The sequence below is a fragment of the Phyllostomus discolor genome, chromosome 8, assembly GCF_004126475.2.
Source record: "Phyllostomus discolor isolate MPI-MPIP mPhyDis1 chromosome 8, mPhyDis1.pri.v3, whole genome shotgun sequence".
Classification (NCBI taxonomy): Eukaryota; Metazoa; Chordata; class Mammalia; order Chiroptera; family Phyllostomidae; genus Phyllostomus; species Phyllostomus discolor.
In genome coordinates this window covers 11,337,758-11,364,265 of record NC_040910.2, presented here as the reverse complement: position 1 = coordinate 11,364,265, position 26,508 = coordinate 11,337,758, and the positions used below count along the sequence as shown (strand labels likewise).

The 26,508-nt window shown below is 42.6% G+C and overlaps 1 protein-coding gene, 1 long non-coding RNA gene and 1 other non-coding gene across 5 annotated transcripts in view; all 3 read left to right on the top strand.

The window, feature by feature from the left end:
* The window catches only part of ELF2 (E74 like ETS transcription factor 2), an 84,491-nt gene that overhangs the window by 25,077 nt on the left and 32,906 nt on the right, over positions 1–26,508 (top strand). For 2 of the 3 annotated variants that reach the window (XM_036031824.1, XM_036031823.1), the window contains exon 4: positions 9,135–9,300. The exons of the other annotated variant lie outside the window; for it this stretch is intronic. In XM_036031824.1, the coding sequence (XP_035887717.1) occupies positions 9,135–9,300 (166 nt within the window). The remainder of the gene's footprint in view (positions 1–9,134; positions 9,301–26,508) is intronic. 3 annotated transcript variants of the gene reach the window in all.
* LOC114504418 lies at positions 8,256–8,385 on the top strand. The gene has a single exon (XR_003685190.1). It is a non-coding gene; the product is annotated as a small nucleolar RNA SNORA33 (small nucleolar RNA).
* Positions 17,379–24,813, top strand: LOC118501919. Its single transcript, XR_004904572.1, has 3 exons — positions 17,379–17,446; positions 22,814–22,943; positions 23,163–24,813. It is a non-coding gene; the product is annotated as an uncharacterized LOC118501919 (long non-coding RNA).

Below are 26,508 nucleotides of genomic sequence, written 5' to 3'. Positions count from 1 at the left end.
TATAAATATTTTTCTGCAATCAGGCAAGATAATGAAAAAATATTATAAAGGAGACCAAATTATTATCTGTAAATAATGTGATTCTCTACTTGGAGAAATCAGGGGAATCCATGAAAGCCCATTAGAACTAATAAAAGTTTGCCAAGTACAAAATTAGCACCAAAAATATCCAGCTTTCTTTTGTAAGGACTATAATTAGAATAGATCATGGAGAATAAGATCCCTTTCAGAAAACTGACAAAACATAAAATATTGAGGGACAAATAGATATGTGGAACTTATTTAAAGAAAATTGGCACTGAAGTGCACGGAAGAAGACTTGAATAAACAAAGAGATGTGTTTTATACTTGGACAGGAGAGAGGGGAAGGGTCAGTGCTGTGGAGCAGCCGTCCCCAGCCTCTGGGCTGCAGGCCAAGGTCTCGTCCTGGGCGGGGCCTGTCAGGAACCAGGCCGCACAGCAGGAGGCGAGCTTGAGCATAACACGCTTGAATCATCCTCAGACCATCTCCCCAACTGCCCTGGTCTGTGGGAAAAATTGTCTTCCATGAAACTGGTTCCTGGTGCCAACACGGTTGGGGACCACTGCTGTGGAGGACATCAGTTTCCTTCAATTGATACGTATATTTAATTCCATCCCCATCAAATGCCAGGGCAACTTTGGGGAGGAGTGGTTCTATAAGCCTGATGATTGCACGGAACAATACACATGCAGAAATAGCCAGAGCACTCTTTGAAAAGGAAGTGTGTAGCAGGTAGGTCTCACAGAAATAGAAGATTAATGCAGGCAGAAAGGGATTTAAATATATTTTTTAAAAGCACAGTAACTGCAAGGTCTAGCAGGCATCAGCTTCCAGACAAACAGGATTGGGCATTTTTCCACTTCAGACTGTGATGGAGTAACTCCGACCAGGTTATACTCCTACCATAAACAACTAGGAACAAAACATACGAAACCACCCTGCTGAAACTTTGGTGTTGTGGACTGAATGTTTGTGTCCTTCCAAAATTCCTGTGTTGAATCCCTAACCCCCAATGATGGTAATATTAGGAGGTAGGGCCTTTGGGAGGTGATTAGGTTATGAGGGAGGAATCCTTATGAATGGGATTAGTGCCCTTATGAAAGGTCCTGGAGAGATCCCTTGTTTCTGCTGTGTGGGGGGCTGTAGCAGTAAGTCTTGGACCCAGAAGAGGGCCCTCACCCAGTCATGCTGGCCCCCTGAACTTGGACTTCCAGCCTCCACATGTGTGAGCAATAAGTTGCTGCTGTTTATAAGCCACCCAGTGTGTGGCGTTTGGTCATGGCAGTCTGAAAGAGCCGAGACAGCTGGACAGCAGCGCGGGACTGTGCTTCCGGGCAGGAGGGGCCTGGTTACACAGTCTTACCGCTTGGAGCACTTTCTGGGCCACAGCGTGGGGAGGAAGAGTCCGAGCAGAGCATGACAGGCTCAGGGAACCGAGGAAACAGAATGTGGAGGAGCTGACACAGCTCACCTGAGGGGCAGAGTGTCAGAGGAAGAATACCGTAGCTCTGTGCTGGTCTTGAGCTGAGTGACCTAGCTGCCCAGGTATAGCATGCAATTCTGCGAAGCCAGGCAAAGAATGACCAGAATGTGTGTGAACTCAGTAAATTACTGGAAAAGCTATAGGGTTCCCTCCGGGCTGGGAGATGTTAGAGTGTCAACCAGCTGGAGTAGACTAGAGAGCCCAGGACATTTGAGAGCCCAGGACTCCAGAAGAGCCGTGCCCTAGAGTAGGGCATGCAGATCAGTGGGACAAAATAGAGACCCACGTAAGGCTAGCTGATTTTCATTAAAGGTGTTAACATAATTCTATGGAGAAAGAATAACCTCTAAGCAAATGGTAGTGAAACAACTATATATCTGTATGCACATTAATGAACTATAATCTTTTCTCACATCGTATACAGTGAGTAACTCAAAACTGACTGTAGAGTTAAGAGTGTAAACTCTAAACACGCCTGGAAGAAAACAAGAGAGGAAATTATCTCAACCTTGAAAGGGGCAATAATTTCTTAGATTGAACACACACACACAAAAACATGAACTTTAAAAGCAAAAATGGTGGCCCTGGTTGGTATGGCTCAGTTGAATCATTGTCCCCTAAACCGAAAAGTCGGGTTCGGTTCCTGGTCAGGGCACATGCCTAGGTTGTGGGTTGAGTACCCAGCCCTGGTGAGTGTGAGAGACAACAGATCAATGCTTCCCACATCGATGTTTCTCTCCCTCTCTTCCCCTCTCTCTAAAATCAATAAGCATGTCCTTGGTTGAGAACAAAAAAGAAAGAAATGAATTGAGCTTCAATTAGTAACTTCTTTTAAAATGCCATTAAGAAAATGAGAAGGCAAGCCAAAGATTAGAAAAAAATATATTTACAGTACATACATTGACAAAGAACTTATATTCAGAATATATAGAATAATAAGTTGAAAATAACCCACTAAAATGGGAAAATGGCTTGAAGAGAAAATTATGAGCATGGCCAGTAAGCACATGGACCAATGCCCAATGTCGTTAGCCACCAGGGACATGCAAATGAAAACCACAGGGAGGTACTGCTACATACTTGGAATGGTGTAATGCCAGGTGCTGGGAAGGATGTGGAGCAACTGGCACCCATGTGCATTTCTGTGGAATGTAAAATAGCCCCTTTGGAGAACAGTTTGACAGTCCTTTTAAAACTAGTACAGTTACCCATAGGATCTGGTCATCTGACTCCCAGGTGACGGTGGAGTGGAGTGGGAAGGACGGGAGGGCAAGAGCAGAGGGGCAGTAGGAGCATGGCAGCCATGTGAACGTGGTGAGTGGATTAGCGATGGATTTATCCATGCAGCGGAATTTGCAGCAGTAAAAAGAAGTGAACTCTCGATACATGCAACAACATGTATAATTCTCAATACTATGTTAATTTAAAGAACTCAGACTCAAAAGAGCATACAGTTTATTTACATGTGGAATTTTGGAAGAGGCAACTTGTAGGGCTAGAAAGCAGATTGGTGGTTGCCTAGGCCTGTATGTGTAGGTGGGTGGATGTGGGGGTAGTGCTGGTGAGGGTTTGACTGGTATGGGAGTGCCCAGGAGCCTTGTGGTGGAGGTGTTCTGTTTCTTTTTCTTTTTTTAAAGATCTTATTTATTTACTTTTAGAGAGAGGAGAGAGAGAGAAGAGAAAGAACATCAGTGTGTGGTTGCCTCTTGTGCACCCCCTACTGGGGACCTGGCCCACAACCCAGGCATGTGCCCCGACTGGGAATAGAACTGGCAACCCTTTGGTTTGCAGGCCGATGCTCAATTCCCTGAGCCACACCAGGCAGGGCAAAAGTGTTCTGTTTCTTGATTATGATCGTAATTGCAGGGATGTCTACATTTGTAACAATACCTAGGTACAGTGGGTGAAAAATGAGTTATTTTATTTTTTGAGATAGATTCTCCCACAATTTTTTAAGAAAGTTTTCAAGTTACCCCTGCAGGCTTTAGGCTTTTTTTTTCTCATTCCATTTGTTATTTTTAAATGGATAAAAAAAGTGTTTTTTCTTTGTAGTTATATAAAAACATTATAAAAAACAGTAATCTTAGGCACACTGAAAAAGGAAAACCTCTCTTTTATCTGAGTATGTTCCTCTTATCAGAGTGAATTAATTTGAGAAATATTTTTCCAGACCTTTTCATGCATATGTAAAATAAAAATTTGTATACGTAGAATTATATAACAGTCCTGCCCTGTTACCCATTCCCCCCCATTTACTTGTGTCACTGATATTTTCCCATGATGACACATTGTATGAACACACGATAGTTATTCAATCCATTTCTGATGGGCATATTTCTTTTTCTTTTTCTTTTTTTTTTGCATTGTGACCATCTTGGTCAGGGGACTTGTCTTAAAACTGCATTTGCATGGCAAGCCTGTGGAATTCATTTTAGTAACACAGTTATTTGCTGTAGCTTCTGGGGGTGAATAGTTGGGAGGTCCCCCTGTGTCTGCCACCCTATTTGTTTCATCTTGGGTAAGGTTTTGAAGGTGGTCTTCCTCTACCACAGAAGAGGAAATGTGAAACAGATTTTCTCTTCAGCTTCCTGTCTCTCAGCATCTTTCTAACAGTGATGGAACGGTTACAGTACCCCTGCCCCCAGCCTTGGGATGTACTTACCTTCGGAGACCTCTGCTACCTGGAGAGCAGTGGCTTGAGTGCATCACGCAAGTGCCACTTAGGTTATTACCCCTGCAGCCTTGTACTTGCCCTGCCTGTTCATGCGGAGGGCCTCTTTCCTCGAATAGAAGTTTCTGAGATCACAGTTAGTGCTCACAGTAGGTTTACTCGGTCAAATACAGGCTGTCCTGTGAGATCTGAATTTCAGATAAACAGCAGAAAACTTTTACTTTAAATGTGTTTCAAGTGTTGCATGGAGCATCCTTATACTTATTATTCATCGTTTATCTGAAATTCAAATTTAACTGGGTGTATTGTGTTTTTGTTTGCTGAGTCTGACAGCCTCAGCTCACGGGGAACGGGGCGGGTTGTGCCAAGACCCACCGAACCTGGATGTCGTGCATTTTGATGACTGCGTATTTTGGTGACCTGACCAAAAGTACAGTGGTCCTAAGTCAAAGAACTCAGTGGATGTGTGAGTGTTTACTATATTCTTAGAAAGCGAAGACTCCTGATTCTTTTCCTTTTCCACCCTCCTTCCCCAGTAAGGATAGCTAATCCCCCACACACTGTGCGAAGCAATGATTATCTGCCTGTCGGTAGCGGTGGCCTCTGGTTCCTGGTACTTGGCAGAGGAAAACCTCCTGAAGACATATGTGGTGTTGCAGATTAGCAAATGGAGAATCCACGAGTACCTGTTAACATTAGAATGTGTTGCGCTTTATCGTTCTTTGAGCCATGCTATAAATGCTTAAATGCCTCTTCGGTTTATACGAAGGGCATGTTGGTGACTGAGATAAGCAGTCTTGTTCTCAGACATCTTACTGTCTTGTCAAGGAGTCGGATATGCAAACCAATAATTATAGTACAGGCAAATGAAAAGTGGTACTGTTAGGCAGACAATTTGTTCTGGAAGTATTTGGATGGGAAAACCGATTGGAGGATTACGGGAAGGTTCTCTGGAACCTGACCCTTGGTGGATGAAAAGCGTTTGGACAGATATGGAAGGTATTTCAGGCCATAAAAGAACATGAAAAATAGCCATGGAAGCTCTCACGTGTGGGAGTTAGGGGCAAAGCAAGTAAGTGGACAGCTGTGTGATGTAACGTAGGAAATAAGGCAGTGAAGGCTGTGAAGGTGATCTATTTCTTCCTGGGGGTTGCTGGAACAAAGCGCTATAAGCCTGGTGGCTTAAATAGAAGGTATTTATCGTCTCTCGGTTCTGGAGGCTAGAAATTCAAAACCGAGGTGCTGGCAGAGTCGGTTCCTTCTGGTGGCTGTCACGGAGAATCTCTTCCGTGTCTCTCCCCTGGCTTCTGGTAGCTTGTGGTGCTCCTTGGCTTGTAGGTGGCGTTCTCCCTGGGTCTTCGCATTGTCTTCCTTCCGTATGTGTCTCTTTGCGTCCAAATTTGCCCTTTTGATAAGGACGTGCTCGTATTTGGATTAGGGTTTCTCCTGATGGTCTCGTCTTATCTGGATCGCCTTGCACAGACTACTTCTAAATAAGTTCAGACTCACAGGTACCAGTGGTTAGGGCTTCACCATCTTTTGGGGGCCACGACTCAACTTTTAAAAAACGGATGAGGCTTATATTTCAAAGAGCGTGTGAAAACCAATGTTTAGTATGTTCAACTCTCCTTTTTGACAAGTGGGAATTGTGAAAGCTTTTGCACAGAGAAGTAACGCAAGCAATTCTGATTTCTGATTATAATGTGAAAAGATGCCCTCCAAAGTTGAGGGCAAGTATAGTATGTTTGTATACTACTATTACAGTGTAAAATAGCCCCACGTATTCTGTGGAAGGTCAGCAGCCTTCTACAGAATTCCAGTCTTCGGTTGTTTCATGGTTTCAAAAATTTCTCCTGGTAGGGTGGGGATTGGTGGTTCACAGTATAAAGCAGTCTCAGACTAATAGTGCTATTAAATATGCTGTTAGATTTCAGAGGCGTGGAGGAAGCTATGAGTCCCTTGGGTTACATTGGCTTAATACGAGTTCAGCTGCTCCTTATGATGCTTCTTTCTAAGTTTCCGAGGAGTGGAGACCGCATCGGTCATTACCTGTCCTGTGCTTCTCATTAGCAGCGGCTTTGTAGCTGGGCAGCACTGCCTGCAGGCTGTGGTTACGAAGCTGAGCAGAATGCATGGCGACTTGACTGTAATTACATTCCATTTGTGCGAAAGAATATTTTTTAATGGTAAAAAGTTGGGCTCAAATTTTTTTGCGTTACACAGAGTAGGAGATTCAATGTTAGTATTCAAGCAGATACTTCCTTTTATAAAAACTGGAAGTGGCTGTATCTTTGTGCAGTTTATTTAAAGCTTTTGTGAAATGTTTGACGCAAAGTGAAGAGTGCATAAAATATATACGTGTCAGCCTAAGAGTAACAAAAAGAACATATATTACCTATCACTCAGGTTAAAACATAGAAATCGCCGGTATTTGAGGGTGCAAAGTCTGTCCTGCTGTCATCTCTGCCCTGGCTGTCCCCAGAGGTGCCCTTGCCCTGACTGAGGTGTTACTTCTTTTCTTCACAGTGTTATTGTCTGTGTATGTATTCCTAAAGGACATAGTGTTTACTTTGAAAAAGTGAGCAGTGTGCCAAGCTTGCTGAGTTCGGAAAGGGCGGCGGTTCCACAGTTAGACGGAGGCGTCCAGGGAAAGGGCTGACGAACTTAGCATCGGGGTCGCTGAGTTTCAGGCGCTTCTGCTCAGGCAGGCAGTGAGCGGTGTCATGAGTTAGCTCCTGGAGACACGGGGCCAGCGGCATCAGGAACCTGGCAGGGCGTGGTACGGACCCCGTATTGCATGTTGGTTCAGCAGGTATGTGGTCACGTAGAAAGAGTGCCGTTCTTCATTTTTGATTCCTGTGCTCCTGGTAGTCTTCCTTCAGCACGTTGGAGTGCGTCAAAGCAGAGCTCGTCTGGGAGATGAAAGGAGTGTGCTCAGCTGATCCGGGGAGCAAGGCAAGGTGCGGTGAGTGGGTGCATCAAGGCAAGCCAGATAGGAATAGCAGGCTGGAATAGGCTCTATCGGGGCATTCTGTGCTGCGAAGCAGCGTCGGTGTTTATCTTGGAGGTGACAGTTGGTCGCGCTATCTCAGGAGCCACGCTGCACTGCACTGGCTCCCCTTGGAATCCAGCACACGGCCGGCATCCTGGGCTCTCCCTTCACGGGCCTCCCCGGAGATTGCTATCATCTCCCCCCCCGTGTTGGAGCTCCTATGCTCTGTATCCTAAGTCATCTTTTTATTAAGAATTTATTTTTTTATGGAAAACACGTTCCAGTTGCTTCTTGAGGAAGGACGCAGGAAGGTAAATGTTTTGAGCTCTTTCACATCGAAGAAAACCTTTATCCTACTTTCATGAGATGGTTTGGCTGGGTGGAGAACTCTAGGTTGCAAATAATTTTCCATTATAATTTTGAAGAAATGGCTCCATTGTCATCTTCCTCCCAGTGTGACGGTTGAGAAGACTGAACTGAGTCCCTGGTCTTTGTGTGCGGTGGGCGTTTTCTCTCTAGAAGCTTGTAGAATCTTCTTCATGTCCCCACTGTTATGACGTCCCACAATGGTGTGCCTGAGTGTAGGTCTCCCTTGATTTTTTTACGCTAACACTTGGTAGGTCTTCTCAAACGGGCAGTTTATGTCCTTCGGCTCTAGAGAAATTTCTGGAATTCTTTGATTTCTTGCCAACTTCCCCCTCCCTCTCCATTTTTTTTTTTTTTTATTTCTGGAACTCCTGTCATTCCGAGATTGGCCCTCCAGGACTGGGCCTCTCCTGTAGTTCTCTTTCCTCTCCTGTTTTCCGTTGCTTGATGTTTTTTCTCTGGTTCTTGGAAGACTGCCTCGATTTTATCTTCCAGGCCTCTGTCTTTTCATTTGAGGTGTTGGGTTTTTAATTTCTAAGAACGCTTCATTTTTTAATGTTATTTATTGTATTCTCTTCTTGTTTTATGGATATAAAATCTTTTTCCTCTGTGAAGAATATGGATATATATATGTATACATATGAATGTATATGTATATATTCTGTGTCTTAGATAGCTGGTAATACTTGGCTGTCTGCTCGTGCTTAAAAGTTGAGGACTAAAGCCAGCCAATGAGTCTGCTTACTTGAATGTGTTTCTGCATACATTTAGAGAAAGCTGGCGATAATAAAGCCACGTTTCGAGCCTTAAAAACATTAAAGTCGTGGAGGTCCCTGACAATGGCTATGAGGAATGTAACAGGAGGCCGAGAACTAAAGAGCTGATTGGGGACTGTTTCTGGTGCAGTGGCCATACCAGCAGAGGCGCCTGATGTACCTGAGCGTTGCTCCTGTTTCTCCCTCTCCGGGCTTCTGCTGAGGAGGGGAGGGCCGGTTGCCTAGCATCATGGAGGAGCAAGTGAGTCTAGGAATCAAAGCGCTTCGCAAACAGGTTTAACAAGATCTCCCTTGTTTTGAACCTCCTCCTCTTTCCCTACCGCCTGCTGCTGTTCCATTTCCAGAAGTCACTGGGGTTGCCTTCTGAGGATTCTCCCGTGCAGTGTGTCAGGCTATATGGGTTGGCTTTCCTGGGTCCGCTAAACCACCCAGCAATATCTACCCATCCCCTTTCCATCTTCCAAGGTTTCGTTGTTACTCGTAGTTCTTCTCCCTTGTTGCTTTTAGCTCTTCTCCTTACAGGCTTATGTCTAAAAGTCTGACTGTTCTCATGAGAGAGTGAAATGTCATGCACGTTTTTAATTTGCCATCTTCATCCTAAAGCTCTGATTATTTAAAATGTTTAGCCTACGCCTCACCTCTTGACTCGCACAGATTGCTCAAGCGAGCCCTTCTCACCTCTCGTGGTGGTTTTTGCATTCATATGTATCATACACGAGACTCACTGTGTGGGCTCCTCGGGACTCCGTGAACTCAAGGGTTTGAAAGGGAATCCAGCGTTCGCGAACAAAAAGGCTGATTGTTTTTTAAATTTGCTCTTGTAGGAAAGTGACAAGGTTTCTGAATACCCAGCAGTGATTGTGGAGCCGGTGCCAAGTGCCAGATTAGAGCAGGGCTACGCCGCCCAGGTTCTGGTTTATGACGATGAGACTTACATGATGCAAGATGTGGCGGAAGAACAAGAAGTTGAAACGGAGAATGTGGAAACAGGTAGACATCTCCTCCAATGTTTGTGATTTCTAACTTCCTCATTTCCTAAGTGTCCACCTTGCTGTTGCCCGACGAAAAGTGTACCCCAAAACCTCTTTCGAATGCTGTTTAGTATAGATTGGAAACCAGTGAAACATCTTTTACGTAAGGGAATGTATTGATATAAGAAGTTCTCCATGATCATTTTTTGAGGTATAATAGCATCTCATATCGTGGATCCAAAGGATACAGCTACAGGCCCACAATAATAAAATTGTTTTTATCACTTTTTCTGGGACTGTGAAAATCGACTAGTTGTTATTTACTTGTAGAGGTCAGTAGGCTAGTATATGAGGGTACCGTTTTTTTTTTTTTTACTAAAACATAAATACGGCATTTTCATTCGATAACAGATGAAGAGTTTCTTCGACTCAGTACCGGTGGAGTGGTGTGATCCCTTTTTCCTTAGGTCAGAAGCATCTTTGCAGCAGTCTCTCAGGTTCCTCCTCCCTTTTTGTCTTAGAAATTGTAGTATTTGCCGTGTGTCTGTGGTGAGATAACTGTATGTTTAATTGGGGGTTACTAGGTACAGTTCCTGAAGAAACCTTTTAATTTTTGCCATTGACCATAAAGAAAATAAGAGGATTTTACCAGAAGGATGATAGTGACTATTTTATAGTAATGCACATTAAAATGTATCGTTTGCCATTAACGGAGAAAAAGAATCCTTGTGTTTGGCGTATAGCCCTAATAAAAATTCCTAAATATTTAGATACATTTCTGTAGAAGTAGCCCAAGTCTCATGATGAAAATTGTGAGTGGCCGGTGGCTTCCTGCTTGCGGGGGCCCAGTGGCGCCCCCTGGGACTCCCAGCATCTTCTGGCTCCGAGCCATGCTGCTTCCTCCAGCTTCGTTTTTTGCTGAGTGGAGGGACTGGAAGCTTCCTCGCTGCTCAGAGCAGTGGTGACAACAAGCCGGCAAACCCCATGTGGAGTGGTTATCAGTTATTTTTCAGAACAGGTCGCCACCGACTTCAATAGGCTCCGTGGCTCTAGTTTGCAGTGGTGCTCGAACTACAACAGATAATAGTGCAAGTGGCAGGTAGAGACCTGCGTTTTTCTGAGCGTTTGGAGAATTTCTCAGCCAGAAACTAGAAGTCAAGTGGCAGGGATGAAGTTCCTTCTTGAGGAGAATAATAGGAAGAACAGGTGAAAGCGTCGTGTGTGATGATATTTTTAAGTAGCTATTGTAACCAATTTCATTATAGGAGCGCAACTAAACAGAAAACTAAGAGCACAAGAACAGAAAAGTAGGACAGCTAAAGTCAAATGAAAGAATAGAATTGTTTGAAATTTCTGGAAAATATTCGAAAGGCTATGGAAGACTGATTTTTGATAGCAAATTAGAAACTGTAAAAAATGAAAACTGTAGTGCCAAGTTTGCATCAGCAGACAATTATGGTAAAATATTTATTACATTAACGTAACGGAGCAGGTTGGTCAAATCTTACTGGTTTTACAGTTGGCGGTCATTGCTTCATTAATTTAAAGTACTCAGGTAAAAGCAATTCCAAATAGGAAGCAAATATAATCCATTTAAGGGATTTCATTTTCTTAGCCTTGTTTAACTCTGAATGTGATGATATCATTTGTAGGACAGAGAGAGGAGTGACTGTGATATTGAAAAAGAGATTCTACAAAGTCTGGTAAAATAACAGCTACTTCTGTGATTTTTTTAAAGTGGTTTTTGAACACTTGATAATATTTTTTTAGATTTATTTTTCTTCAACACCAAAATGAAATATGAGTAAATAACTCACATTATGCTGAAATAGTCTACAGGTACCTGAGAAGTTCATCCTAATTTTTGATTGCGTACTGACTCATGGATTTTTAAGGAAATCTATGCTTGCTTTATTACTTCTAAAAATACAGAACAGCATAGCATAGCTATTTTTGTCTCTCTTTACAGAACAGCTCTATAAAACTTAGAATTCAGTTACAGCTCATTTAAAAAAGCAATCCCACATTCTTACCGAAAACTGCTGGCTCACACACACATCAGCAATGACAACAATTTAAAACACTCGCATTCATTCATGATAAGGCATGCAGACCATGAAGTCTGCAATATATGGTTGTTTTACAGTATTACAGCTCGTAGATTTTAATGTAACTTTATAAGAATCGTTAATATATAGAGATTAGTTTAGAAAAGTTAACCTGAGCTTAAATTTGTTTTTGTTTAAAGACTCAAGTGCATTTTTAAGCAAATTAAAATCCAAATAAATTTTCCATTCTTCTGACACCTAGAACATATACAAATGAATAACAGTTGTTATGTCTTGTACTAATGCATGTTTCCTTTTAGGTAGGGCATTAGGATCAGGCTCTCTTCTGGTGGTATCAAGTTCTAACTTAAATTCCAGCTTTGAGTAAATTTTGGAGATGAAGCTGAGTGGGAAGAAAAGCAAAGGGATATTTATATGACGGTTATAGCAGGTTTTATTTGGGGAAGTGGTGGAAATGAGATTCATGGAGAATAAGACTTCCTTTTGCACATCTAGGAAACACTTCCTGGAATGCTCCTGCCATGTAACTTGGGTTCTATTCATCTGCCTAAAAATGTTTGCAATGATACTCATTGACCTGTACGCCGGTTCTGTGCATGCCTGTGTACCCGCACGTGTATGTCCACACCCGAGACAGTGTTTACGGTGTCATCCAGGCAGGACTCCTCAGATCTAGTGATGCATATTTAGCCATCTTCATTATTTAAAGAAAAGATTTCTCATTTTGTTAGGTGTAATTATATGCTATTTTGTCTCACCTTTTTATAGTCTGAAAGTCATTTCCCTCACAGAACTTATATGTAATAGTAATCCCCTCTTAAAATTTATAGGAAAAATCAGATGTTTTGAAAGTTTACCAACAGGCATATTTAGCCCTGTCCCATGTGGCTCACTTGGTTGGAGTGTTGTCCCGTAACCAAAAGGTTGCAAATTTGATTCCCAGTCAGGGTACCTACCTAGGTGGTGCGGTTGACCCTCAGTCTGGGCACCTGTGGGAGGCAACCAATCAATGCTTCTCTCTCTCATTGATATTTCTCTCTCTCCTTTCCTCTCTCTCCAAAAGCAATGAAAAAATGCCCCCAGGTGAGGATTTAAAAAAAAAAAGGCGCATTCATCTAAACATATAAACTGCTTTTTGAGGATAATTTAGGGTTAGCAACCCTGAAGAGCCTTTGAGAAAATGCAGTGTGGTGTGGATGGAGGGTAGTCTTGGTTGGCAGGCTCCACCAGCTCTGGGGGCTGTTCCTTAGACAGAGGGCTGAGCTGGGGGTGAGGGAGAGGGCCGTCTCTTGAGTTTCCTAAGATTGGAAAATGCAGTTTTTATGTTCACTCAAAAATATGTATATATGTATGTGTATGGCTGTGAATTTTATTTTAATTTTTATTTATTGATTTTAGAGAGAGCAAGGGAGAAGAGAGAGTGAGGGAGACCTTTAGACACCGATTTGTCGTTCCACTTACTGATGCATTCATTGTTGATTCTTACATATGCCCTGACTGGGGATCAAACCCACAACCTCAGTGTGTTGGGACAACATCCTAACCAACCAAGCTGCCCTGCCAGGGACAACAATAAGTTTTGATAGAAATCTCTTAAACTTGTCTGGGCAGATTGAGCTATTTAGGATCTGCCTCTTTATCTTGCACCTTAACTTACTATATTTATCCTCTTAACCTTTCACTTAAATTTATGAGAATATATTAGTAAGTACTTTGCATTTTTTTATGTGCAAGGGCACTGTTTTTTCAATGAACAGGATTAGAGAATGTTTTTTGAGAAAGTGAAGAAGGAGGACAATTGGGAGGATTTGGATGGACAGCTAGGAAGTAGGCCAAAGGCACTTCAGACTAGAGGAAATGTCATTAATAAATAGGTTGGAGTAGTAGAGTTCAAGGTATGTTTGGACGATATTGGGTAAATAAGACATTGACAGGAGGTTCCATTATGAGTTGTGACTAGATTTCGATTTGAACCCAGGAGTGGGTCATTAGGTATATAAAAGGCAGACAGATCGGAAGGTTTTGAGGGGAAAGTGCTATGTATTTAGTATCTCGGTAGACAGAGGGTAAATCGTAGGGGAGAAGATGAGGCAGGCAGGCTGGTGGTCGTAGCGTGAGTTGGGATGACTTGAAAAGTATTGTAACAGGGTTAGAAGCAATAGGAACAGAAGGGGCTTATATAAGCTATATCACTATGTAAGGTCTAACAAGACATGGCAGGTGAAGGGGAGAGGAATGGTTAAGATATCACTGTGTGTTTTTGACACAGAGTGTTGACGATAGTATTGTATAGGGATGTGAGGAAGCAGGTGAGTTGGTAGTAGGCATGTTGATTTTGAGCTGAAGCGGAGCATTAAGGGGACATATTCAGGGATTTAAAGATGATCAAATGTGTAGTCAGGGTTCCATCACCAAAGAAGATGGCATACTCAAATTAGGATAGTTAAAGGGACATTTTAATAAATGGATAGTTTGCAAATATGTGGGCACGCTCAGGACGATCGTAGCGATAGGGTGGTGGCCCACAGTCTGCAATGACAGCAGTTTCTGTCCTGTGGTCTTTTTATGCATTAAAACAGTATGCTTGTTCATTTCTCTGTTCTGTTTTTCTCTTTCCTTTCCCTTCTACTTGTTTAAAAAAGAAATGCTTCGTTTATGCCTTCAGTCTGTACTTTTCCTGGTCGTTTCTTCCTGAACTTAACTATGCTTCGGTTACTGCATTTATCATTCTCCTGAATCTCTTTGTCTATCAGATTTCAAAGGCCACTCCTCGGCCAAACGGAGTGACCCACAGAGTCACCCAGAAGTAGCTCCTTCTTGATCTGGCCGTCTTATCTGTTGAAACACTGGATTCTTCTTCTTGCTGCTTTACTTGCTGCCCCCGGCATGGGCTGTGTGCTATTTAGGCTGCTGAGCTTTTGCTCAAATAGTTTTCTGTCAAGAATGTGTTCAGGTATCATCCCTTCTTTAAGGCCCGGCTACAAGAACTTTCCACAGTGGCTGTGGCCTACATGAAACGCTCCCTGGCCCGGTCTTCTGCTAGACTGTCTGGATTTCAGACCCCGGTCGTTCACCTTCTTACACTTTCCTTACGTTCTTGTGTGTGTGCTCCTCTTGTTTCCAAACTGAGCGTGTAAGTCCCTTGAAGGCAGAGATCATGCATTTTATCAAACGTAGTATATAATATAGTGTTTAACACGCAGCTGTTAGGAAGTACAGACTGAAACAAATTGAATTTTGACTTATAATGCAGCATAATCAAGAACCATCTTTGTAAAAATCATAAACTTTTTTTGTTCGGATGCTAAACATTGAATACCTTAAGGGTTATTTAAAATGTGAAAAGGTAGTCATTGAAAAAATATGTATGGTCATTTAAAATATATCAAAGCCATAATATTGTTATACTTAGATTAATATTATGTTAAAATCACAGTGGGCTTTAATCATTCTTGCTTACACCTAAACTTTTTTTCTTGCAATGAAATGAGTGAGACATGCTCATCGGGAAAATTGGGAAGTGTTGCAAAGAACGAGCAATGAAAATCACCCATCTTCCCACCAGTGAGAGGATAGGAACTGCTGCTTTGCTACAGTTACTGCTGGTCTTTTTAAAATGTGGATTTGAAGCAGAATTAATGTGGTGTTGTTATGTAATACAAGGAGAATTACTAATCTTCACTAACAAGCACTGGCTGAAAGGGGTCTAGGGCCTTCCTCCTTCTCCCTTCCGATCATTGATTAGGAACAGGACTTAGGTGTTTAACCAGGTATTAAAACATAAAAAGTTGGACTTAGTCAAGAAAGTAATTATCGAGAACACTTGGAAAACTTTTTTGTGATCAACAAAATTGTGTCTAGAGATTAGTTGAAAAGGCAGATGAAAGGCATAAGAATTTTTTAAAGGATTTTATTTACTTATTTTTAGAGAGGGAAGGGAGGGAGAAAGAGAGAGAGAGAGAGAAACATCAATGTGCGGTTGCTGGGGGCCGTGGCCTGCAACCCAGGCATGTGCCCTGACTGGGAATTGAACCTGCGATGCTTTGGTTCGCAGCCCGCGCTCAATCCACTGAGCTGCACCAGCCGGGGTTTGAATGATAAGAATTTTTATATAATGCGACAAGAAAAACAGTGCTTTTTTAAAAAAAAATAAATGAAAGCGTAGGTTTTTAAAAATGCAGCTGAAGAAAATTAGATTTCTCTCTGGACAAGTGAGTCCAGTCTCCTTCTTGAAGAGCCTCAAGACTAAGTTGGCTTCACGAGGAGCCGTGGTGATTTTTGCTATTCGTTATACCATCAGAAATCCTCCCTGTGGCATGAAAGGACTCTTTTAATTAGAAAGTGTTGTTGCCACAGGGAGGTAGAAGACCGCCATGAAAAACTGGGGGCCTGAAAAGGAGCCCCCACCCTAGGATTCCCTGAAGGTACAACAGATTGAGCCAGAGGGAAGACAATGCTGGTGGGTTGGTTTTCACTTTACTGAGATTATTTACAGCTTCACGTTTAAGTACAGTTATTTTAACTCCCTGCACGATCCTTTTGTTTGAAGAGCGGCTGGCCGGTGGTCCTCCCTGGAGGAGGGAGGGATCGGGCTTTACAGTACTTCTCCTCCCAGACAGGTTGCCGCTGCCCGAGTTCTCCCCTGCCACGTTGCCCCCTGCCATGTTCCTAACACTTGTCTCTTTTCATAGACAAAACTCTAGGGCTATTTCCTGCCCTCACTTCCCGGAAGCTCCTACTGAACATCTTCGAGCCTTTTTAAATATGTTCATTTCCCGTATTTCTGCTTCTAATCTAGATTTTCCTCATTTTTAAAACAGAAGCATTTTCTTCCAGCTATCTGTTTTCTTGAGTTTAGCCTAGGCACCAGTTTTCTAAACACATAAAATATGTGAATCGTAAGCTTAGTTTTGATTCTAGAATTATTTGAATTATCGTTGTACTGTGATGTTGATCAGTTAGAAAGCATTATTAGAGAAAAATTTTAATATTTTAATAAATGTTGCATGTAGTCTAAGATGCCATCAATTGTAAGAAACATTTTTAGAACACGAAAAGAAAAAAATGCTGCCAACTATAAATGTTAGGAGACCATCAGTTGTAAGAAACACCCTGATTTCAGAGCTGTCAAAATGTGAGGGAAAAGTACATCTTAGAATTAATGAAGTGTGTTTCCCTGACTGATGTGGCTCAGTAGATTGAGTGCTGGCCTGAGAACCAAGAGGTCACTAATTCGATTCCCAGTCGGGGCCCATACCTGGGTTGCCGGCCTGGTCCCTCGTGTGGGGTGCACGGGAGGCAACCACATATTGATGATTCCCTCCCTCTCTTTCTCTCTCCCTTCCCCTCTATAAAATAAATAAATAGGAGGTGGGGAGGGGTGGGTGGGTGGGCTTAGATGGGAGTAAAAGATAGAAAATTGTATTTGAACAATAATTAAAATGAGATTATTTTAAAAAATAAATAAAATCTTTTTTAAAAAGAATTAATGAAGTATGGTATCATGTAATTATGAATCTTGTAAGATTTACTTTTTTCTGCCCTGGCTGGCGTAGCTCAGTGGATTGAGCGCAGGCCTGCGAATCAGAGGGTTGGGGTTTGATTCCCAGTCAGGGCACATGCAGCCTGGGTTGCAGGCCAGCTCCCCAGTGTGGGGGCACGTGAGAGGCAACCACACATTGATGTTTCTACCCCTCTCTTTCTCCATCCTTTCTCCTCTCTCTAAAAATAAAAAAAAATCTTTTTAAAAAAGACTCAATTTAAAAAAAAATTACATTTTCTAGAAATTGGACATTAAAATTGAATATGAAAAATGGAAGTCAGTTGTAACTGTGGAAGTCCCTGTATATGCTGATTAAGATCTCTAAATTTTTTTAAAGCTTTTAAAATTTTTTAAAAGATTTTATTTATTTATTTTTAGAGAGAGGGGAAGGAAGGGAGAAAGAGAGGGATAGAAACATCAGTGTGTGGTTGCCTCTCATGCGCCCCCTACTGGGGACCTGGTCTGCAACCCAGGCACGTGCCTCAGCTGGGAATGGAACAAGCAACCCTTTGGTTCACAGACCTGCACTCAGTCCACTGAGCTACACCAGCCAGGTGATAAAATGCTATTCCAACTAAGATATTTTCTCACCTATCTCCTTCGTACCAGCAACCTTCCTCTTCTACCATCTTTTTACAGGCTGGCACCCAATCCACTGAGCCACACCAGCCAGAGCTAAATTTTTTTTTAATTAGATTTACTGAGGTAACATTGGTTAATAACATTATATACCGTATTTTTAGGACTGTAAGATGCACCAGACCATAAGAAGCACTAGGTTTTAGAGGAGGAAGATAGGGGAAAAAATTGAAACAAAAAATGTGGTAAGATATTTAATAACATAAATAACATAGGCCGCCACCCCCTACCACAGTGAGCCAGATAAGCTACATTCACACTATAAGATGCACCCCCATCCCCCCAAATTTTGGGGGAAAGTGTGTCTTACAGTCCAAAAAATGCAGTAAGTTTCAGGTATACAATTTTATAACACGTCATCTGCATATTCCAATGTGCTCACCTCCCAAAGTCTAGTTTCCTTACGTCCCCGTATACTTAACCCACGTTACTCTCTTCACCCTCCTCCTGCCTCCCAGGATCTCTAGACTCTTTACTGTCTTTTAAGGGAGGGTATCTAAATTAACAAACTCATTAAACTGTGTTGTTTAAAAGCATACAGAATAACCATAGAGCATTCAATTATGGAGAGTATAGAAGATGAAAACAATTGTTTTTAGATTTTGTTTATTTATTTTTAGAGAGAGGGGAGGGGAAGGAGAAAGAGGGAGAGAAGCATCCATGTGTGAGAGAAAGGTTGCCTCTCACACACCCCCAACCAGAGACCTGGCCCCCAACTCAGGCAAGTGCCCTGACCAGGAACCGAACTCATGACCTTTTGGTTTGCAGGCCAGCACTCAATCCTCTGAGTCACACCAGGCAGGGCAAAAAATGTAACACATTTACTTAAATCAATAAGCAGTTTCATCATAATTTTCACTTTTTAATTGGGTTTCGTGATCTAAAAATAAACTAAAATGAAGGTTTAAAACAGGATTCTTTAAAGGCTCTTTAGAATAGCCACTGATTTTTAATGTCCTTGAATATATGTTTTTGCAAATTCTTAACTGTGTGAAGAAAAAAACAGTGGCCAAAAACAAAGAACTAACAGTCAACAGTTACCCTGTCAACTATTGTCAAACTTATTACCCTGTCAACTAATAAGACAGACAGGAAAAGGAATGATTTAAAATGGTATTTGTGTAGTTTTCAAGAGAAATTTATATAAAAGGAAAGATGAGTATATGTGCCTAGAAAATAGATTATTAAAGGATGTTTGTTTGGGTTTGGAGACTCGTAGAATACTACTCCTTCCACTCAGACTTCAAAACAAAACGAAACACAACAAAACAAACACTAAGTAACAGCCCTGGCGGGAGCGGCTCCAGTGGCGACTCCACAGGAAGCGTCTTTCTGTGAACTGGAGGGTTACGGTTCGATTTCCAGTCGGGGCACGTGCGTGGGTTGCGGGTTGGGTTCCCACTGTTAGATGTTTCTCTCCCTCCAGTGAGGATTTTTTTAAAAAAGCAAACAAACGAACAAACAAAGAAGACCACTGGGTAACAGTTTTGCTATGTAACAATGTGTCTATGTAATAATAATTTTATTAATTCAGACAGGAGAAGGCTAAACACAAATTGTAATTTTAAATGGGTGGCGGCACACAAGAGTACAGGTGTGGCCAAGGAGGGGCAGCTCGAGGTTCTCAGATGCCTGAAAGGGAAGGCTTTGGAGCCTGCCTGCAGGCACATCCGTACCTTGGCTCATCCTCCACCAGCCCTTACCGAGTGAGGACCCGCAGCATCCCTGGCTCAGAGCGGAGTGCTTTGCGGCAAACAAGACCACGTCGTTGCCTCCACCAGGCTTTTCAGCCTTGTGAACAGTTAAACATGTCATTACAGTAAAATGTGACGAGTGTTACGGTACGGTTAACGCACGGTTTAGAAGAGTATACCGCAGGAGAACGCCTCCCCGAGGAAGTGACATTTGAATAGATTTGAGGAGTTTGGAGTAATTAGCCGAGCTGAGAACAGTGTGGCTGGAAGCCTACGGGAAGGAGAACAGGCCCTGTTTGAGTTGCAGGAAGGCAGTAAGTGTGGCTAGAGTATGGATTGTGAGAAGGAAAGGGTAAAGGTGAGGCTAAAGAGGTAAGAAAAAAAAATCTTCACTGCTGAGAGCTTGGTAAACTTTGTATCTGTTTGTTGGGCTTTGTGTAAAAGGCAGTGGGAAGGAAGCCTTTTGAGAGTTTTCAAGTATGTTTTTTTTAATACAGATTTAGTTGTTTCCAAAAGAGGGCTGTAAACAGAAAGCAAAAGAAGACAAGGCATCACCTAGAATAAAGTCTGAACTCCTCAGCCCCTTACTGACAGCTGCCTAATAGCTAGTGAACTGTTCTCACTCTCCTCCCGCCAAGCTGCCTGCCTCTGCAGATGCGAGCTCGCTCCCGTCCGTCCTCAGCTAAAGGCCTGAAGATGAAGTGGTTGTACAGCTGGTCTCTCTTTTTGGAACTGAAGCTGGGTGCTTGCGTACGGAGCTGTTTCAGAGGGTGGGGGAATCAGTGTCCCTTAACCATCTTCTCTGCCCTTTTGCAAATTGGGAAAAGGGCAAGTTTTCTTAGATCCACCACTTAGGGGGTCATGAACACTTCCAACACAGGTATTAACCATTAACTTTGGTACTGTTTTTCATGGGCCTCTTTGGCCACACGGTGAGGCCCGTGGACCTCTCAGAACATGTTTTAAAAATACATGAAATACCAAGGATTACTCAGCACCAAATATATTGAAATATAGCTTTCAGACTATTTTACTTGCGGTATGTTAATGCATATGCTTCTTGAATAATGCATTAATTAGATCTAGTGGCAGGTCTAAATCACTGCTATAATTTGAAAGTAGGGATGACCATAGATTTTATTTTGCGATACCTCGTAGCAGTTATAATTCAGTGGGAAAATATTTGATTTCCATTGGTCACGAAGTCACAGATACTGCCCAGACTACGGCAGCTTGTACCGTTTTTAAAAGGGAAAGTGCCAAATTTCCATTAGAATCTGAAAAAACATTTTCCCACACCTCTTCCTATTGTTTTAGCTCTCAGCCTTGCCTCCTCCAGATCCTGCCCCACCCTGTTCCCTTTCCCTGGTACAAACTCATCACAGGGATCTGAAAGCATTTGAAGTGCGTCACGCACTGAACAGTCTTAGGATCCCTCCTAAGGAGCAACACCTCCCAATTAGGGAGTGCTGGTTTTTCATGCCCCATAATTGCTTGACTTAATTTAAATCATTCTACAACATTCTTATGCTTGAACATTTAACACATTTCTTTTAAAGACTTATTTAGCCCTGGTCGGTGCGGCTCAGTGGATTGAGTGCCAGCCTGTGAACAGAGAGGTTGCTGGTTTGAATCCCAGTCAGGGCACATGCCTGGGTTGCAGGCCAGGTCCCCAGTTGGGGGCGTGCAAGAGGCAACCAATCAATTTTGCACGTCCAGGTTTCTCTCCCTCTCTTTCTCCCTTCCTTCTAAAAATAAATAAGTAAACTCTTTAAAAAAGGCTTATTTAATATTTTATGACCTCTTTGTTGGCCTGAGATCCCATCTATGTCCATGACAGAATTTCTGTGGCCAGTGGCCCTCAAACTTGGGCATAGATCAGAATCATCTAGGATGCTTGTAAAAATACAAATTGCGAGGCCTCACCTTCTGAATGTCTGATACGGCGGGTCTGGGGTGGCACTCACGATTTGGCATTTTCAGCGGGTCCCCAGCTGATCCTGATGCTGATGCTGTTGGCTCAGGTTTGAGACATTATCTAGACAGTTGGGAACGATAGCACCAATAGAGAGCTTCTGCCATTGTGAAAACCCAGCTAATACTGTAGTTTCTTACTGTATCAAACCCATCACAAAAGATTGTCATTGGGGGTGAAAGACACTGAAGTTCTTTCAGGTGTGTGTGAGATGACATAGTGCAGTCCTACCGTCAGCTCATTGGTAAGCATTCACCGAGCACCTCCATGCCAGCTACTGTTTTAGGCGTGGGGCTGGAGCGGTAGACAAGGCCGGTGACGCCTCTGTACCCCTGGTGCATACCCTCCAGTGGAGAAAGCACGCAAGATCACCACCGTTCTGTAAAAGCGCTTTGTCACAAGTCAGATCACCTAAATTAGCAACTCCTGAAATTGTTCTCTGAGTTAATATTTGCAATGAAGCTAAAATTAAAAAAAAAAAAAAACTCAAGGATCGTTTCTCTTCCAGCCTTTGCAGCAGCAGATAAATTCTCCCTCCCCTTCCTCTTCCATATGACAGTTACTAAGTACAGTTGAGATGCTGGTAAAGCTGGTATTTATAAAGTAAAAACTACCTTCGACATGCAGAGTGCTGTCACAGCTCCCAGGGAGGAAGTTGAATGAGACATGGTACCTTAAAGACATTTACCAACCAGCAGAGTTGGAAAAAGCAAGCATTCGGAGGAATAATTGTATGGAGTAGACAAAGAATCGCTACATAAGGTAGCTGATCTCAAGGTTCCTGATTGCATTATTGCTTCTGTGATGGGTCACACTGAAATTTCGTCATAAGGGCACAGATGACAGTTTAGACCTCTGGGATGAGGGGCAGAGGAGCAGGTCAGGTGGAACTACGAGTTTGTAAATCTCACCATTGTAATTTTTTTATGCGTGGAAGCAGTACTGTCGAAACACATGAGTGATTTCTTTTTTCTCTTCACAGAAAGTCAAGGAGCAGGGCTCAGAACTCAGCCTGTTTGCACTGGGTAGTTACAGTGTGGGAATGGGATTAGGAAGGGGAGGTAGGACTAATTTTTGTTTTTTACATTGCTATAACTTTTTTCATTGAGCGTATCAAGGGAGGAAAGAATGTAGCCCAATTCCTCTCTTCCCCTTAGACTGTATTAAGATAGAGTACCAGTTTGTATAATAGATATTCCAGATTCTCCAAGTTTAAGGTCAGTGTTTGATCATAACTGAATGTTTTTTTTTCACTTTGTAAGTCAGCCAAAAAAATATATATACTACTGAAAAGGAATAAACAATTAAGTGTTTTTATTGAACTGAAAAGACTTTTCATGTGTTTTATATTAGTCTAGGTGGTGGAAGTATGAATTATCCACCCTTCAGGACTTATTTAAAGATATATATGAACAAAATGAATTATGTGTTAGCCAGAACTCTGGAGAGATTTTCTTACTGCCAAATGAGCTTACAAAAGTGTTACATCAAAAAGAAAAGAGCTGAGTTTCGAATCCAGTTGGCAAGAAGATACAAGGGTCTCCCCTCAGCAACCCAGGGGACTGGTTCCAGGGCCCCCTCGGATACTCAGTCCATTGAGCCACACCGGCCAGGGTCGTACTTCTTGTTTAGGTGTTTGGCGAGACTTTTAGGGAAACTGGGACCATTTTTTTCTATAGTGCCTTTTTTTCCATCTGCTACTTAATTCTCCGAAAATAAAGATTTAGAGTATCTTAGAAGGAGGTAATTCTTTTTTTTTTAAAGATTTTATTTATTTATTTTCAGAGAGGGAAGGGAGGGAGAAAGAGAGAGAGAGAGAGAGAAAGAGAAACATCAATGTGCGGTTGCTGGGGGCCATGGCCTGCAACCCAGGCATGTACCCTGACTGGGAATCGAACCTGCGACACTTTGGTTTGCAGCCCATGCTCCATCCACTGAGCTATGCCAGCCAGGGCTAAGGAGGTAATTCTTTTCAAGAGGAAACCAAGGATTCGGGTCAAGAGGGCAAAGAAGTCAAAGGTGCTGATTTCTTTTTGAGAAAGAAATTTCACATTTGCTTTTTCGAATAAATGTGAACATCCTTTTCTTCTCTAAAGACATTGGTCCTCAGCATCGCTTTGAGTTTACAGCATTAAGCTCTGGCCATTTGGTTTGGAGAAAACAAGGTGGGCAGAATCACATTTGTTTTTAATTCCATTGCGACAACTGCATGCCTATTTCGGAGGCCCGTCAGAAGTGCTGGTTATCTGTTCGAGACGGCAGAACACTCGTTAGGCTGTCTAGGCTTCGTCTGCAGGACTGCGCTCTGGGAATAGAGACCCCACAAAAAAGGAAGAACTTTTGGCGAACCTCATCCTTGGAAGTAAAAGTAAAGGGCAGAAGTGTCAGGGCATTCAGCTCACCATCTCCCGAAGGAGCCATAGGTTAGGGACCACCACTGTAAACATATCACCCTCTGTTTACTTTTGCTACCTTCTGTTTTTCAACAGGAATTAGTAGCAAGTGCTTAAATCTCTATACAGTTGTGTTTGGGGGCTGTGAGGAATAGGGAGGCTAATGAGAGACGAGTTCATTCCGCAGCTCGTCTTCAGGGAAACGGACTTCCAAAAGATAGAACAGCTGAAAGAAGAAGAAAGCAGGCCGCCTTCTGGTGCTGACAAAGGGGGGAAAAGGTGCCAGGAACCGCCCTTACTCTGAGATCCTTTGTGGGGTTATTTGAGACTGCCAGCGGTGTGGATAGCATTTCCTGTGTGTGTGGGGGGGGCTGGAATAAGAAATTAAATATGGCCCTTGCTGTAAAGGAGCTGGCTCTCAATTAGGGAAAATACATAAGAAAACAAGTCTTTATAACCTAAGGTTTAATAAAATCAGTGTGAGAATGAAAAGGAGAGAGCTATTAGCTGTTGTGATGGGGAAAGTTCATATTTTAGCTGAGCCCGAGAGGATAAATAAAAATTTGGGGGGGGGAGTGTTAAGAAAACATATTTAATGACACCTGTTAAAGCATGATAAGGGAAACTGTATTCAGGGTGGGGGTTGGGGTGGGGGTGAAGAGACCACGGCAATGGAATTTTGTATTAGCGGATAGAGAGCAGGTTCAACACTGAATACGGTGGGCGGTGGGCGAGTGAAGGTTGGTAGTGGAGGAGCAGGGCGGGGTCTGTGGGTGGGACACGAAGAGGGGACAGGAGGAGGAACGGCATTCTGGCCAACCCAACCTAACAAGATTCTTGCTGAAGACAGGCCAGGGTCTTCAGACTTCATTTTAACTCTTGTCCTTTTTTTTTTTTTTTTTTTTTTACCATTTCAAGCAACCCATTCTTCACATAGTAGTAGCCAAAGTGACTTAAAGTAGGTATCTGTAAATTCAATCATGGTACTCTTTTTTTCCCTTAAAAACTTTTCAGTGGGTTCTACCAGTAATTACACTTAGGATATATTCAGGATATTTCAAGATGTTGAATAATTTAGCTAGAAGCTACAACAACAGTAACATCACCAACACCCCTGACATGTAAAACTTCTTTACTGTGTTGCCAGAAGTAGTTTTAGAGCTTTACATACTAACATATTTAATATTCTCAACAACCCTAGGCTGAAAAACTTTTCCAAGGCTTTTTAAAAAGATTTTATTTATGTTTTTAGAGAGAGGAAAGGAGGGAGAAAGAGGGGGAGAGAAACATCAATGTGTGGTTGCCTCTCACGTGGCCCCCACCCGGGACCTGGCCCGCAACCCAGGAATGTGCCCTAGATTGGGAATCGAACTGGTGACCCTTTGGTTCACAGCCCACACTCAATCCACTGAGCTACACCAGCCAGGGCTTTTCCAAGGCTTTAAGAAAAAATCCCAAAACCTTTTGCCATCAGTTTAAGTGGTAAAGCAAGGCTTTAAACCCAGATAGTCCGTAGAGCTCCGGAGCCCCGGCTGTCAAGTATTAGGATGATTTTTATCACACTCCGGAACACACACACACACACACACACACACACACAGTTGTCTGTTCACCTTTTCATCAATCCGTACCTCACAGGGCTCTCACCTGTGCGTTTTTTTTGTTTTGTTTTGTTTTTTTCTTGGAACATACTGCTTTCCATTTTTCAGCTTCTAACTCCTGGTCGTCCTTTAGATCTTAGTCTGAATGTCACGTTCTCTGAGAGAGGGGCTTAGCTGAGACTCTTCAATCTCAGAACTGTTCTGTTATTTTTGTCACAGTCCCCCCCCCCCTTTTGGGGGAGGGGTTGGCACCTATAACTTGTGATACAATAAGCTCCCATGATAAGGTAGTAAATAATTCCAAAATTTTCAAATTGTGTAAAATATGGCACTCTTGTGAGTTTAATACAATGACGCGAGTCGCTCTTGCGAGAAGGTAGAAAAGTGTGTGGCTGGAAGGGGGTTCCAGGGCCCGGACCGAGGCGTCCGAAAGAGGCTGGGATCCGCCTGTGGTTTGGTGCCACCTGGTGGTGGTGGTTGCGCGCTCCAGTGACTGCTCTCGGGGGTGGGGGGGCAGGTAGAGTGGAAGAAAGGAGGCCATTGCCAGGTCACTTATCTGATTCCATGTATTCACCAAGTTTTCCTCTGTTATATTCATATTTGTGATTGTTCGTTTAGTGTTGCCACACAGTGTTGCATACAGCCAGAGACCGCACACACCGCGTTCACTGGTATTGCTCAGAGCCCGGTGCCAGGGAGGTTCTCAGTGGAGGGTTTGTTGAATGAGGGAGTGAGTGACTGACTGAGAAGACATCGTGAATCAGAACCGCAGGCCAGGAATTTTGTATTTCACTCGGAGACGGACAAATAATGCAGTTTAACTTGAGGTTAGGCTTTGTAGAGACATACGGCGGAGAGACAGAAAGGTAGGAAGACGGAGTGCCGCGAGGTTGTGGGGGCCCTTGAACAAAACAGGAACCGCGTGAAACATGATCTGGAGAAGAGGAGAAGTGAAAAGGACATTTATTTTAAGCAACTAGGGCATACTGAAATAATAGAGATAGAAGATACAGCTTCCAAAATACGGAGTTGGGGGGTAGGGTAGAGAATACAGTGAACTTGACAAATATAACAAAGGGCAACAAAAGTGGAAAAAACCCTGGAAATACAAATCATAAATCAAGATAGTAGAAATAAGTCCCAAACACCAGAAATTATACTAAAATCACGTACTGTGATCTTAACACGGGTCTGTGCTATTTTTAACAGGTACACAAAACAATTAAATGTGCTAGCTATACATACAGAAGTATGGAGTCCTATCAGATGCTTTTACAGCCTTCTTTGATAAGTCATGATTTTTCTTCTTCCTTT